General features: G+C 31.9%; 1 protein-coding gene across 1 annotated transcript; it reads left to right on the plus strand.

The window, feature by feature from the left end:
* Window positions 1-261: 261 nt before the first annotated feature.
* Window positions 262-5,427, plus strand: LOC134717747 (uncharacterized). Its single transcript, XM_063580241.1, has 4 exons — window positions 262-805; window positions 1,385-1,429; window positions 1,855-2,019; window positions 5,210-5,427. The coding sequence occupies exons 1-4, from the start codon at window positions 319-321 to the stop codon at window positions 5,425-5,427; spliced, it is 915 nt and encodes a 304-aa protein (XP_063436311.1). The 5' UTR covers window positions 262-318.
* Window positions 5,428-17,401: the final 11,974 nt, after the last annotated feature.

Here is a 17,401-nt window from a genome sequence, read left to right on the forward strand (position 1 = left end):
TTCCCTAAGATAATATGAAAATAAAAATAACAACCAGTTCGTGGTACCGGGGTGCTATTATACACAAGTTCAGATTGGACTAATATTAGAATTAACTAACAGAACTAAATAGAATAGTTCAAATATCAATTCGGAAAATTCGGAAAATTTAACATAATTAATGTTTGACAATTTATAAAGATATACAGTCATCCTGAAGTCAACTGTTAATATATATAAAATAAACTTTCAGTGAAAGACATATATTTTTTAGCCATCAATACAAGACGCACATCCAGACAGAATGAAGCCTTCGTATATTATCTAACCTTTGAAACTATGCCAGAAATGATACGAAAGTTGATACCAGAAGAAGTTAGTCCAGCTTTCATATCCACTTCATATAGTCATAACAAAGACAAATATAATAAAGCCTTAAAACTTTCTGAGAGAGAACAAAAAATCGTTTCGAATTTAAGTTCAGACGGATTTCTGAAATGTGAAACGAATCTTCTGTATAAGCTATGTCAGTACTTTGATTTTGTGACTGCTCCCGTAGACGGTTGGGGAAGTTTCAATAATGAACTTCAAAATATAGGTGACGCAGTAGAAGCAATAGTCAAATTAAGAAATGAAATTATCCACAATTCAAATCATGATCACAAGAAAACAATCGATAGAATGGTTGAAATCGCTAAAGTGGTTGATAAAGAGTTATCTACGGATGAAAGGTTTGAAGATGCTGTGAAATCTTTCTGTGTTCATGAATTTGATGAAAATTATGTTGATGAGTTTAAATCTGCCTTCCTAAACATGACAGAAGAAGGTAAAATATTATTTTTTATATGTATTTTTTCTCTCAATTTTTTTTTATCCTTGTTTATTTGGGTCATTGTATTAAATCTCATTTACATACCTGTATTTCAGAATTTGGAAAGTATTTTTATTTATATTTTGTATCTGCTTTTCCAATGAAAATTAAATGCAAACATCACTAAATGACAGACGATATTCCAAAAACATAATGTATGCTGGTTTATTTTTACGATGTTTACCTTATGTTGGCAAAATGTATACACTAAGGGCTATATAACCTGCTGTTCGGAGGATGTTGTTTAATACAGTCCATAAGTATTTCTCGTTTTTTATATTGATTATACTGCTGTTTTTCCTATTTCAAAGGTTTCACATAAGTCATATTGGGTCTTGTAAGCCTTCTGTTCAGATTGAGGCAAGACTCTATACTTAAGGCTGTAGTTTGACCTATATATTGACTTATAATCTTGATATTAGTTTACATTTTACTTTTGATGACTTCAATGGACTTGTATCATTGGAACTCAAGCAATATATTCTTAAATCTTTGAATTGAAAGCAATTGTTTACGATGCCCTTTCCTTTGCAGCAACAAATGGTTCACAAGGTTCTTTTGAAGACGAAGTATTGAAAGGTATGTTTTCCCTTTAACACAATATGTAGTTACCTGTAATTCAGGATTATTTTTTGTGTACCAGCGTGGCATTCAATATATGAAAAATAATAAGTTTTTCATTGATCTCAAATCTACTACCAAAGATATGCACATATTATAGAATTTCAGTATTTCTTTTCTTTTTTGTTCCGTTTTTTTCCTTTTAACTGATGTGTTTCCCTTGGGTTTTGTTTCTGACCTGGATGTTTTTAATCAATTTATGACTGCAAGTATATTTCAAAATTACTTTTAAATATATTAAACGTTAGTTCTGTGTATTTTCCCTGTATATTATGTTATTTGAAAATACAAAAACATACTAAATAGTTATCAAAGGTACCAGGATTATAATTTATTACGTCAGACGCGCGTTTCGTCCACTTATGTTATTTATTTAATTACAGAAGATGAGCCAATGTGTTTTGACGAAGACTACAATCCCGATGTACTGCAAAAACCAATCGTGTTTTCATCCGATCTTTTTGAGAACACAGGAGAATGTATTCGAACTGAAATGAAAAATATTAATGAGTTCACTGACAAATTATTCAAGCAAAGCCCTTTAAAAGGTAAACGTAAGATCATGTCGATATAGAATAATGTTTAGTATTCGACGATTATTTCTTCTCGTGGTTGTAGTAAAGACTTTTCTGAACTTTGATAACTAATGATAAACGAATATTCATCCACTCGAGTTAGCAATAAAAAATGCAGACTATCCAAATGAGATATAACTTTCGCTTGACAAAAAACTTATTTATTTTGTATTTTCTAGGAACATATTCAAACTTAAATGTCTATATTTAACATAATGATAGTTATTATGAATGTAGGACAGAAACTCACAGGACAAAAAAATCAAGGATAAAAAGTTACAGAATAAAATGTTTTTTAGATTGTTTTCTTTGAATAAGAAAACAGTTATTTAAAAAAACAAAAATCTTTTATTTCTCTTGAAGTATTGTATATATAAACAAACTTTGTAAACAAAATGTATAAAAAATATCAATAATGATCGAATTATTCTTTAAAAAAAACTAAATGTCAAAGTGGCTAGGTGACGAGCAATATAATAAACAGCAAACATTTCAAGATTATTTAAATTTAAACAAATCAAACAAATATCGCCAAATGATTTTTGACATTATATCCTATCACAGTTTAACTTTCTGTCCTATGACTTTTTATCAATTTACCATTTATAGGCTAAATCCTCACGACCCTACTGCCTGTACATCCTTTTTTGGGGGGGCATCGCAGAAGTCATGTCTTCTTTAACTGTCGATGGCGCTAAAACACTTAATCCCTGGGATGATTTTAAATGATTTTATTCTCTAATGTATATTGTTATTATAAAACACCCATGCAACCACGCATGCAATACTGCATTATATGACCTGACACCTTTTTAGTGTTTCGGCAGTTAAACCTTGGTTTGGTCATTTGAAGATGCATTTTTATAATATGATCAACTTCGAAAAATTATAGAATTTTATGTATATATTGATGTTTGTATAGTTCAAAGATGACGCAGGAAGGTTAATGCTGTTCTAGAGTAAATCGGCCATTTGTTCATTAAAATATCATGAAAATTTGAAATTATTTTTTATTTTGGTCCAAAAACATTCATACCCAGAACTTGTTTTTAGCATCCAAGGTTTTAATTAAGTAAGTCAATAGGTGATAAAGAAATTAAAAAAACAAATGGCACACATACAGGTGAACTCGTTTGGACCCTGCAAGATGATTGACCAAAAGGAAAAATGTAAATCCTATAATGCACTGGTCATTAGTCATTTCTTTACATGCATGTCTTCTTTCATAATCATAACAGACTAAATGCACTGATCCAGGGTTTGGTGTTTGAAGGCTCTACCAATGTTTGGAGTTAAAGAACCATATTTTACCCCAAAAAATGGATGTAGTCTAATCTATGAAATATATTCATTTCTTAAAAAAAAGGGGGTGGGTTGAAATTGAAGAAGAAAAAATAATAAGCAACTGCGCATCCAATTTAGCATTTCAAGCATGTCAGTCATTGTGATTACAGTTTCTAAAACATATCATTTATTCATTTTTTTTTCTAATATATTTTTCGGTGTTAAAGAAGTTATCTAGTCCTCCCCTGAGTGCTCCGTATAAAAACATTTTGGGGGAAAACACAGATACATTGGATTTGACAGTTTGACACCACCATTTAATTGTTTTTGTGCTGCTACTCGTTACTGGACACGTTACTAGGATAACCTTGGGGTGATATGTATAAAACTACTTATCCGAAAGGACGGATTTTTTTCTACATGTCCTACGATAAATAAATAATACCATAAGATCTGTCCTACTAAAAAGCGCTTGGGAACGCCCGAGAGCGCCCGAGAAGAGAAAAAAAAAGCCCGGGAGAATAAGTGATTTCCTGAATGAAAAAAAAACATTAAGTGTTTCACCCGTATAAATGGGAATATTTACGATGCTAAATCTAAAGTGTGTAGATAGTGTTGTTGCACTTTTACATTTTAGATTTAAAAATTGTATATAAGTTGGTAAATATAAGTATATAGAAGAATCATGAACGATATTGTCCTCGATCAAAACGTATATTTAGTTAGTTTAAATAAAATCAGTGCCCGAGGTCTAATATTCGCAACTGCATGGTGAACAATTACTTTTACCGTTCTTAAATAATGTGCAACTCTTTTAATTTTATAAAATTAATATTTATCTGGAAAATTTGAGAAACGTATCTGTCGGTGTTTAACGATTTATAAATCTTCAGTATAAACTGTGATCCATTATTAATTTTTCGAAATAGTATTCATATATTATTGTTAAAATTGAAACATTCATCTCTATATATTTTCCACGGGCGCTATTTTTTTCCCGGGCGCTTTTTCTTCATCCGGGCGCTCCCGACGCTTTTTAGTAGGACCCGATTAGATATCTTAACTTAAGTAGTTTTAAATTATTGAAAAACAATAGTTACTAGTTTTAAATAGTTTGAAGGAGTATGATTGAATTTAAGTAGAGTAGAACTCGTTTTTATAGTTTTACTTTTAATTTTGCAAGTTAAATTAATCTAATCGTTATTTTTCAGTACAATATGAATTATGTTGAAACAAAGTTACAATTTCTTTTAAAACTAACAGTGTTTTTTAAATAGTTTATTACAGTGTAGACAGTTGAACGTTAATCTTAACGGGATTCCTAAATGTTATGACACATTCAGTAGGTCAGTCTAGTCATTAAGAGTTCAAATAATAGTCGTCTGCAAATGCAGCTGGTGGATATTTAATTACATTGTTTTTATCATCTCTGGGAATCAGGTTAACTTAGTGTGGAATTTTCTGTCTAATGTTGCAGACGTAAACAGTTCGCTTTTATTACAGCGAAAACAATGTGAAATTATAATAAATGTTGTAAATATTGGATAAAAAAATTAGTTATAAGCAAACATTCGATGTCACTGCTTTAGAGAAGATAATACTTTTGCAAATTTAAACGTGAAATTACAAAAAATCCTAATGCAATTGTTATAAAATATATCATATAACAAGTACTATGAGAAAAATTTCAAAATATTCATAACTGTCATACAAGCGCGGAATATAGTTTCAATTGGGAGATATATTCTCCGTAACACATGCGAATATCAACCAGAATACAGGTGTGCCTATACATGCGATTTCTTTATAATAAATAACTAGAGGCTCTAAAGTACGAAGCCCTGTTGGTCTCACAAAGATTATAAAGTGTCTTTTAAAGATATAGAGTCTAGCGCTAGAGATGTACAGTCTAGCGCTAGAGATGTACAGTCTAGCGCTGGATATGTAAAGTCCAGCGCTGAAGATGTAATGTCTAGCGCTGGAGATGTAAAATCCAGCGCTGGAGATCTAAAGTCTAGCGCTGAATATGTAAGGTCAAGCGCTGAAGATGTAAAGTCTAGCGCTGGGGATGTAAAGTCTAGCACTGGAGATGTGTAAAATCTAGCGCTGGAGATATGCAAAGTCTAGCGCTGGAGATGTAAAGTCAAGCGCTGCAGATGTAAAACCAAGCGCTGGAGATGTAAAGTCTAGCGCTGAAGATGTACTATCAAGCGCTGGAGATGTAAAGTTAAGCGCTGGAGATCTAGATGTTAAGTCAAGCGCTGGAGATATAAAGTATAGCGCTGGAGATGTAAAGTCAAGCGCTGGAAATGTAAAGTCCAGCGCTGGAGATCTAAAGTCCAGCGCTGGATATGTAAAGTCAAGCGCTGTAGATGTAAAGTCTAGCGCTGGGGATGTAAAGTCTAGCGCTGGAGATGTGTAATATCTAGCGCTAGAGATATGCAAAGTCTAGCGCTCAAGATGTAAAGTCAAGCGCTGGAGATGTAAAGTTAAACGCTGGAGATCTAGATGTAAAGTCAAGCGCTGGAGATATAAAGTCTAGCGCTGGAGATGTAAAGTCAAGCGCTGGAAATGTAAAGTCCAGCGCTGGAAATGTAAAGTCCAGCGCTGAAGATGTAAAGTCTAGCGCTGAAGATATAATAAAATTAACGGTATCAATTTTCTTGCACCAGATGCGCATTTCGACAATACATGTATCTTCAGTGATGCTCGTGGCCAAAATATTTGAAATCCAAAGCTTATAAAAAAGACGAAGAGCTATAACCTAAAAGGTCCAAAAAGTATAGCCAAATCCGTGAAAGGAGTCCGAGCTTTGCATGAGGGAGATACATTCCTTAATTTATAACAATTTCTATAATTTTGTAATAGCAAATTTTAATAAAACATAAAAAATCCGTATTTTCATGCCAGTACCGAAGTACTGGCTATTGGGCTGGTGATACCCTCGGGGACTAATAGTCCATCAGCAGAGGCATCGACCCAGTGGTAGTAATAAAATTAACGGTATCAATTTTCTTGCACCAGGTGCGCAATTCGACAATACATGTCTCTTCATCAGTGATGCTCGTGGCCAAAATATTTGAAATTTGAATAATATAAATAAAGGCAACAGTAGTATACCGCTGTTCAAAACTCATAAATCCAGGGACAAAAAGCAAAATCGAGGTAACAAACTAAAACCGAGGGAAACGCATTAAATATAAGAGGAGAACAACGACATAACACCTAAACGTAACACACACAGAAACGGACCAAGCATCAGACAAAACACCACGGAAAAAGACGAAGAGCTATAATACAAAAGGTCCAAAAAGTATAGCCAAATCCGTATAAAGTGTAGCGCTGAAGATGTAAATTCAAGCGCTGTAGATGTAAAGTCTATCGCTAGAAATGTAAAATCGTGTTTTATAGTGTGTTGCAAATAAGGATGCAAGAAAAGCCTCGGTCACATCTTACCGGATAGCTCGAACGCACGCCTAACGGAAAACCTTTTTTCAATCCGTTCATGTCCGTTAGACGTCCGTTCTTATTCTTAAGACGTCCGTCCATATCCGTTGCATGTCCGTTAAGCGTACGTTTTATCCATCGACGTCCGTTCTGTCCGGTGGAAAATTTTGAGCATATTCGAAACGTTGAACGGACGTCCAACGGATAAAATGTCCGTTGAACGTCCGTTAGGCGTCCGTTTTGTACGGTACTCGTCCGTTTCGTTTCCATTTTGTATAAGTTACGTGTCCGTTATAGATCTGTTGGTGGTCTGGATGATAAACTCACCAACGGACTTCATCCGGACGTATAATGGATAAAACGGATATTGAACGAATGAGAAACGGACTTCTACCGGACGTATAAAGGATAAAACGGATGATCAACGGATCTGAAACGGATATATGCCAATTGAAATTTTTGCGTCAGAAATGCCAGTTATTGGTATGTCAGATTTCTTAAGGTTCATGAATTCTTACTATTCATAATCAACCTTAAAGTAAGGCCGATTCTTCACAATCAAGCAGTTCTTATTTCAGACGCTGACCTTATGCGGTAATTTGAAGAATAAACCAAAAACAGTTTTTGAATATGTATGCGATGTACATGTATTATTATTGTTGCCTTTTATTTTTCCGTATATACGTATATATTGTTCATCCGTTTTCTCCGGTACGCTTCCGTTAGGTGTGCGTTTTATGCGGTACTCTTCCGTTGGATGTACGTTCGACATCCGTTCTGTCCGGTACGTTTCCGTTTCTCGTACTTTGCATATCCGGTATGTGTCCGTAAGGCATCCGTTACACGTCCGCTGTATTCGGTCAGTACATCAACGGACTCCCAACGGATAACAATTCTGTCAACGGACAACTTTAATTATCATTCGTTAGGCGTCCGTTCGTGCTTCGGTCACACCTTACCGGATAGCACGAACGGACGCCTAACCGATGAAAAAAAAAGATGTCCGGCCAGAACGGATGTTCAATGTATATACGGATGGTATGCTTCTTTCACGAAAAAATACTTTGGGTAGCACTTTACCAAAGAGAATAAGCCTTCTTCAAATCTCTTCGATCACAAACTTAAGTTTTATAAAAATGTCCATGAACCAGAGTTTGAATGGTGTCGAAACTTTCATATTGACTGCTTTATTTGAATGAACGAATCAGTACATTGCTTTAAAATTAATGCACTTATATAATAGAATCGAAGAGTACATCGATAGAGTATGGTTATTAAATTGGGTATGTTGTAAATGTTAGATGAAATTGTCTACGTTTTTTTATTCTTCTGAAATGTTTACTGTTTTCAGAGTGTTTTTTTGTTTCTTTTTAGCCATGGCTTAGTCAGTTTATTTTCGACTTGTGGGTTTTTATGTCCTCTGGGTATCCTTTGCCGGTTTTTTAGTTATGATTTTTTTTAAAGTAAAAGAAATGGCGGATAAATTGTTTATTTTTAAATAAATTGTTACCTATGTCAAATTCAAAACATTGCCAGTGTTTATCTTATGAGAGCACCAAATGATAGACATGTCTACCGAAACAAAAACATATTCTAATAAAATCGTTATCACGATATGATCGATTTTTTAATATGTTGATGCATTATAAGCATTTCCAAAATTATTTGATTTCATAATATTAATCCACACATTATGCTATCTTATAATATTATTGATTTTTATAATATATCTTAAATTATGGTGTACCATAATATTCGTTATGGTGTAATGTAACTAGCACTTTACCAAAGAAAATAAGCCTTCTTCAAAACTCTTCAATCATTAGCTTTAGTTTTTCAAAGATGACCATTAACGAGAGTTTGAATGGTGTCGATAGAGTATGGTTATTAAATGTGGTATTTTGTAGATGATAAATGATAGTTATGGATTAACCGTTTTACAGATGATATCGGATATGTTCCTTATTTCATAACTAAAATCCCCTTTCCTTTTCACGTATATGACATACCAAATTAAAGTATTTACCGGGTTTGTAATAACATGAGCAACACGACGGGTGCCACATGTGGATCAGGATCAGCATACCCTTCCGGAGCACCTGCTATCATCCACAGTTTTCGTTGGGGTTCGTGTTGCTCAGTTTTTACCTTTCTGTGTTGTGTATTGGGTTCTATTATTTGAATATTTGTCTTTTCTTTTTTAGCCATAGCCTTGTCAGTTTATTTTCGATCTATAAGTTTGACTGTCCCTCTGTAATCTGTCGCCCATCTTTCACAGAGAGTGGTTATGTTGTTTTAGTATTTTGTAAGCTCGACATTTTTGTAAACTTAATAGGTAGTAACATTCGTATATGTAATTTATTATTGTATTAGTTTAAAGCAATTCAATGGGACGTCATATATCTTATATGAATTCACTCGTTTAAACTTAAATTGGAGAAAAACAGTTTCTTACGACAAAACACGATAATACCATATCAACCCGGCTTTTTACTAGTCTGAAATGTTGACCAGGATTCAAGTCTTGCTAGTTCACAAAGTGTCAGTCTGTTGTCTGCTCTCTGGCTGGAGTGTTGTCTCTTTTACATATATTCCCTATTTCGATCTCAATTTTATGTAATTAGACATGACGTCCTACTCGGACATATTATAGTGAATCCGGAGTAATAAGTCATTACTCTCAATAAAAAAATACTACTTAATTCGGAAATTAAGGAATACAGGTGTTATAGTTTTAGAATATTAGCCGAGATAATAGAACAATTTTTAAACCTTTATACAACATTTCTCGTAGCTTTTATATTATATTCTATTGTTTGAATCAACTGATTTACAATTCAATGAATTGCGATTAACACGTAGTGATTGATATTTGTTTGGAGTGTTCAAATCTCTATATTATAAATATTTAATATATTCATTTATATTATTCTATATTATATTTTGACTAACAAACTTCGTGTTTTGACTAGTATGATGTGCAAAAAAGTCAACGAATAAATTTGGATAAATAGAAATAGAATTTTTTTTTTTCGATTTTAATATTATATATTAACAAACAAAAATAAAAGTCTATTATAAATGTCGTCATGCATAAGTCATCATCCACATTTCATACAGTACTTATATCTTTATTTCCAAAAGATTATTTTGACAGGTTGCACTCCCATTAGTACGTTGTGATATAATTTTAACTAGGCATTAATATTATGAGTTCATTCTGCAATGTGTATAAATTTTCATATCAAACGTAAATTATGTCATCTGTTTCTTACCAATTAATCATACTGCTGAACTAAATAATATTGTATTACATGACCTTGCTTCGCATTGAAATAGTTTAATATTTACAATTTATTTCTTCTGCTGTTTTTATACTTGTATATACATTAATTTTGTGGTTCCTAAGAACCAATATGTTATCTTATTTTTTTAAGAATTTTTTTCTGCAGATATATAGAAGTCAAATGGACAATAACTGAATTTTGATATGCAACGTGTTATGTAGGAAAATAACAATCATAAATGTCATAGTGCTGTTTTAAATACTCAGGTGTATCTATCATCAAATATTGACCGACGTCGAAATAAATATTTATTGGTAATACATCAAAATGAATATCTAATTTCTACCTGCCTATGTTTATAGATTATGATTTTTTTTTTAATTCTGTCTTGATGTCTCGATTTTTATTATAAGATGTAATTTTTATTTACATGTAAGACAACACAAGAAACTTTTCTTTTACAGACACAATTTTAATTTTAAAGGATTTGAAAAGAAACATTTCAAATTTGATGGTGACAGAAAAAATACGTTGTATGCATGTGTATTCGAATTAAAGTACCCACCTAACCCAATATGCACAAATACACATATGCAACATTAAAACGGTCTGCAACATAAACTGAATTTGAAACAATAACAATTGCATGTAATGAGTTTTTGTGGATCTGACCATTAATTAAATTTCGTCAAATCAAGACATATAAACACGTGAAAGTAATGTGTTTCTATACCTATTGTGTACATAGTCATTTATAATTTATAAAGACGTCTGAAGGATGTGTACTATTTTTTTTATAACATTTCCCCTTGATAAAACTAATGTATTGAAAACGAGGTCAACTGACACACTTATTTTCTACATTTATTTTCTAAAACGCGATTTATTCATTGTTTAAGGAACGATAATACATTTAAGAAAAAGATGGCTTATAAGACGACACGATTTGTCTCCCTTGTACAAAATACTGTCCTAGATAAAAGACATTGAAGACGAAAGCATTTATAATGATGACGTAAGCAAGGCGACGATTGTCGGATGAATATAATCAATAGATGATCATAAAAATAGCATTTTAAGATTAATAAATTACGGAACTTGTTATCAGTACCCAAAACATTGTTTTTCGGACACATCAAATTTAATTTTTTCATGCATAATTATGAAATTCAATAATATTCAAAATTATGGATACGCATAATATAACTGGAAATATTATTTAATCTCATAATATTATGGATTTTCATAAAGCAGTCAAATTTAGCCAATTCCATAATATTATGGAGTTCGCTAAGTGCCCCGACTGTCTAAGACATTTCTGATTATTAAAATGAAAATCAAACATGTTCAAACGTGCAAAATAATAAACACAGCTTTTTGAGTTAATTGCTAAATGTATCTGTAATTTAGATAGAATATCGCCTAAAGCGTAGTAATATAAAAAAAAACGGATCGTTTTACCTGAGGAATAGATAACCTAAGCTATATCTTGTAAAATAATATTAAGAATAACGAATGTCCAAGGCTCTTCTACTTCGTTTTTAATTTAGCTTTTTCAAGTTTTACTTTTGTCTAAGAACGTTACCAAAGGGTGGTTCATCGAAAAAAAAATGTGCGTCTTGCGCATTAAATTTTAATCCGGGTAAAAAAAATGTATATTTAGTTTGATGAGTTATTCACTGCGTGTGCATGTTTTTTTTAACTCATGAACATATTTGTTAAATAAACATTGGAAATTCACTTCTGTAAAACTACACACCAATAGTACGCTGGTTATTTTTGATGTGTCAACTGTTTCCATCATGAATCGTTTTCATACCATTTATAACGCTGAGCAAAGTAAAATGGTATGAAAAAAATGGTTTTAATTGCTTTTTTGTAAAATGAACCGAAATTAGGACATTCCTTTGGTAATCTTTAGTGTCCATTTAAAGACAACAACATTGAAAAAATACCGAACTCATGTAACGCGTATAGTCTTTTTTGCAAAGGACGCAATTTAAAGATCCAACACAACAAACGATATGACCACAAAAGAGGGACGAAAGATACCAAAGGGACAGTCAAACTCATAAAGCTAAAATAAACTGACAACGCCATCTGTCATACTGTGGACATGGTACAGACATTTCTTTATGTAGAAAATGGCTTATTACAACTGGTTTTCTAGCTATCTCACATCACGTCTGGTGTTGCATGTCATGTGTGATTTCAAGTGATATCCCAAAGTTTCCTCCTTATGACACCTTGTACTATAACGACATATAATTTGTATGGTGAAACGTCGACATACCTGACTACGATATATCCATACTTTTCAAAGTCTGTTTTTACTTTTGGTGTCACTTGAAATTGATCTCCATTAAACTGATAGACTTAAATAACAGAAAAATATTAGACATGATTCATGAAGAAAAGGAAAAGATTTCACTAATTTCAAAATAGAAGCAGTAGAAAGGAACTATTTAACGTATAATAAAAAACAGTCAACAAAATACATCATACAAAAAAAATAAATACAGAGAACACAACATCAACTTAAATACGTGACCATATGTGTCCAGAATTGGCAGTATTTGCCCGAACACCTATAACTCGTTGTGTTGCCTTATTCAATTAATATCCAGGAATTTCATAAGTATTACATAAGTTGTTTACTTGAAGATTATTTTTATATTGATTGCTTTGCTCATAAATCTATTATAAATGATAAGAACTATTCGTATGTGTTCGTTGACAATTGTTTTGCTTATTCAAATACGTGTTGTGCTGTAGAATAATATTTTTACAAAGTTTTTATACGATAAGGAGACGTGGTATGATTTCCAATGAAAATACTATTCGCTAATCTTTAATTAAAGTGGATGTAAGGCAATTGTATGGTCTTCAAGAATGAGAAGGTCTCATTCATACCGTATAGTCGGCTATAAAAGGCGAAAACATGAAGAAAAAAAAACAGTTCACTTAATGTAAAAAAGCAACAATTTACAAAAAACAAATGTGACAGACATCAACTAACGTAAACTACTGACTTGCAGTAGCTCTTTTTAAAAAAAACCGTACCACTAAGATTGGTCTTAAGTCAAGAACAAATCAGTTAATTTACGATCAATCATAGTCTGTTTTTTTTTTTGCGAAATCGACTTCAGGCTCGTAACTTGGGAAAGCATACACATTATTTGAATATGACGGTTTTAAACATGTTTGTTATCGCTTAACTCTATTCCCAAACTTAGTACATTTGTAAAACACCACAAAATAAGACAAAAGGGTAAAAATCAGTTAAAAAAACTCATCAGATCGATGCAATCAGATAAAGCACCCAACATAAACTCGACAGAAGAAGAGATATCAGTTACTATGGTACTTAACTATAACATGTATAAGGGTTATATTTGGGAAATGGCACTTACCTCCATTTAAGTCGCACTCCCCCGACATTGTGTAGCTTTTTTTCCTTTTGAAAAATATTACAACATTTTTATTCTGATTGGTGTACAATTTTATGAATAATTTCGTTTTGTAGAAAATATACTCAACTGTTTTGTCTACACATTGATTGAATTTTCTAACATAGTGGATACTCAATTGCGTTGTTTTTTTTAACGGAAATGTAAGTTTTTAACTAATCTTTTTGTATATGTTTCTGATTAACATTTAAATTGAATTGAATGATATCCGTTGACAGTGTTTAATTCATGTGGCACTTTCTCAAGATAATTATATTCGGATAGGTCTACATTTTTATGGATTATTATTCTATATAACCTAAACAACACAGTTTTAGAAGGCTTATATTTTTCTTATATGGTGCGTGGATTGTGGACGACAATGTGTGTTTTTCAAATATTGTTGTTTACAAATTACTTTACTATACAACTTAAATTGAATGGAGTTCTTAGAAAGTGTTTAATTTTTCAATAAATCTACCGCATTGTTTATACAATTAAAATAATAGTATAACTAAACAGTGATACATTTATCTAGTGCAAGAATATAGACAACAGTGTTGGTTTTAAATCAAATCAAACCAAACTTTCTTGACATTGGTTTATAATGCCATTTATAGTAAAATTCAAGAGTTGTAAAGAGGGACGAAAGATACCAGATAAACTCATAGATTGAAAATAATCTGACAACGGCATGGCAAAAAAAAAGACCAAGAGCAAATACTATCACATAAGACACAACATAGATGCATGATAATATAGCAAGTTGATGTAGTTGGGTAATGGATGTTGATGTTCATTTCATTTATACAAAATAGTGATCAATAGCGATTAAATTAAAGTATGTCTGACAAGCATTATTATCCATACATCACGACGATAACTGTAGACAACATATACACATCGTAAATAATATTACACTATCCAGAAACTGTTATAATTTATCAATTGTATTATGCGTAATGGTATACGTTCAATAACCAGTCGAAAATAACTGTGAATCTTACCTAAATTATATATATGGTGTCCTTTTGTTACATTATTATCTTTCGTATATGCATAAAGGTAAAGGTTATCTCTGATTATAAGGTAAATGTAAAATCTAGTCCAAAGGTTACCCTATCTTTTATTGTTTTAAGTAATATAAAATAGGTACATTCCCTTCTAGAATTAAAAAGTAAACCTTGACTTTAATTTAACATGTTGTGTTATTTTTCCACATAACAGCTCCTATTAAAAAAAATAACAAATGTGAAATACCTGAACGGTACAAATTTAAAGTATGATAACAATTAGTAATTATATTTACCAATTACATGAATTATGTCCTTGTAAGAATGATTAAAGTTGCGATAAAGAAACCCCTGGTGTAATAACTTCGATGTAATACAAAGATTGTTTTCGTTAAAATCAAAATCGTAGATACATACACGAGCGAATGGAACAAATTGAGATTTATAAACACCATAAGATTGTTAGAAAGAAACATCTTCGTCTACGTGTAACAATATATAATTAACAATAACAATTGAAAAAATAATCTATTCTATCAGTATTAAATCACGTAAGGTATTACAATTCTCTGCATGGTCATGTTTTTAACAGAGAGGCATATGTGGATGATAATAAAAGTATCTCACTGTGTTATCCTTCACCTTCACTAAAATAGATTTGGCTCGTTTAATTTTCAGAAAACTTTGACAAGGTATTTACATTGACCCTTTGACAAAAATATAAAAATTAAAAAAAAATGAACTATCTATTTGATCAGAAATATTACACTAGTTATATAATAGTTTGACGAACACTTATTTAGATCAGCAAGAGGCTTAATATTAACAACAAGTCCTGCAATCAAGCTATTGAATTGTACAAATATAACATTTTTTTAAATTTCTTAAATCATAAGTATGTCGTTTATCAGTATTACCAATGCTATTTAAACTGATCGGGCGGAGCTTAAGTTTTAATTAGCATAAGGACAGTCTATTTGAAGATGTGTGTGGCAAGGATGATTACCGTTATAATTATAACTGATTTCTAATCACCTATCAGTGTTATCAAAGTAATTTACTAAAGAATAACTGGACACTTCATTAATGAGTTTATCCTAAAACACCTATTCATAGATGGAATGGTTTGTGATGAGCGAACTGGTGAAGCTCCGCCCAGTCAAGTGAAATAAATAGAGTAATATCAATAATCAGTAAACATGTGAATTTCAATAGTGTCCACACGGGTATGCTGATATGAACTGCTTGCTTCCTGTTTCTGTATGAATATGACATTATTTTTTGTTTCAAAGCCCTTATCAAGTTTCCTTGTGTACATTGATTTATAATGATGTGTGTTTTTATTATAAATAGGTAATAACAGCGTTATGACCATAACTCAACCCGTTCAGTTACAGTAACACACATTAATCATGACAGGTGAGTTTGTATATATTTATTAATTGAAACGTTAAATGTGTTAACATCACATGTAAAGGCAAAATAGGACTAACTTTATAAACAAAAAGCTTCTTATATCTTTACTTGATATATAAGGGAAACAAACAGAAAATATTCACTACCAAATATACATACTTCTTCAGAAAAACTAAATGGTTTTCAACAATAGCATATCCAATTAATCCGGTCTTTAATACGGAAATGATGAATGTTTATCATGTTTATTGTTTGAAGGTAACATATAATCACAATTTTCCAAGGGAATCCATTTCAATTATATTTTCCCCGAGTTTGTTCGCATTTCCTCCCTGATCAATTGTATTTATGACAACCATATTGTGAAAGTTCGCTATCCTCCCCCTGTATATTCAAAAGAACCTTCAAGTACACATATCAAATTATAACACTAAAGGTTTTTCTCATTGAGTAAGACTCCTCAATACATCAACATAATTTAAAGACTTCACATGTAAATATAATCAAAACAATACTAGTGTACGAGGGTATCACCAGCCAAGTAGCCAGTACTTCGGTACTGGCATGAAAATACGAATTTGTTTGTGTTATTAAAATTTGCTGTTACAAAATATTAGAAATTATTATAAATTAAGGAATGTATCTCCCTCATGCAAAGCTCTGATTCCTTTCATGAATTTGACTATACTTTTTGGACCTTTTGGATTGTAGCTCTTCATCTTTTATTTAAGCTTTGCATTTCAAATATTTTGGCCACGAGCATCACTGAAGAGACATTTTTTGTCGAAATGTGCATCTGGTGCAACAAAATTGGTACCGTTGATTTTATTACTACCACTGGGTCGATGCCTCTGCTGGTAGTCCCCGAGGGTATCACCAGCCCAGTAGCCAGTACTTCGGTACTGGCATGAAAATACAGATTTGTTTGTGTTATTAAAATTTGCTGTTACAAAATATTAGAAATTATTATAAATTAAGGAATGTATCTCCCTCATGCAAAGCTCTGATTCCTTTCACGAATTTGACTATACTTTTTGGACCTTTTGGATTGTAGCTCTTCATCTTTTATAGAAGCTTTGGATTTCAAATATTTTGGCCACGAGCATCACTGAAGAGATATTTTTTGTCGAAATGCGCATCTGGTGCAACAGAATTGGTACCGTTGATTTTATTACTACCACTGGGTCGATGCCTCTGCTGGTGGAACATTAGTCCCCGAGGGTATCACCAGCCCAGTAGCCAGTACCGAAAAATACGGATTTGTTTGTGTTATTAAAATTTGCTGTTACAAAATATTAGAAATTATTATAAATTAAGGAATGTATCTCCCTCATGCAAAGCTCTGATTCCTTTTACGAATTTGACTATACTTTTTGGACCTTTTGGATTGTAGCTCTTCATCTTTTATATAAGCTTTGGATTTCAAATATTTTGGCCACGAGCATCACTGAAGAGACAT

Source organism: Mytilus trossulus, chromosome 5 (genome assembly GCF_036588685.1).
Source record: "Mytilus trossulus isolate FHL-02 chromosome 5, PNRI_Mtr1.1.1.hap1, whole genome shotgun sequence".
NCBI lineage: Eukaryota > Metazoa > Mollusca > Bivalvia > Mytilida > Mytilidae > Mytilus > Mytilus trossulus.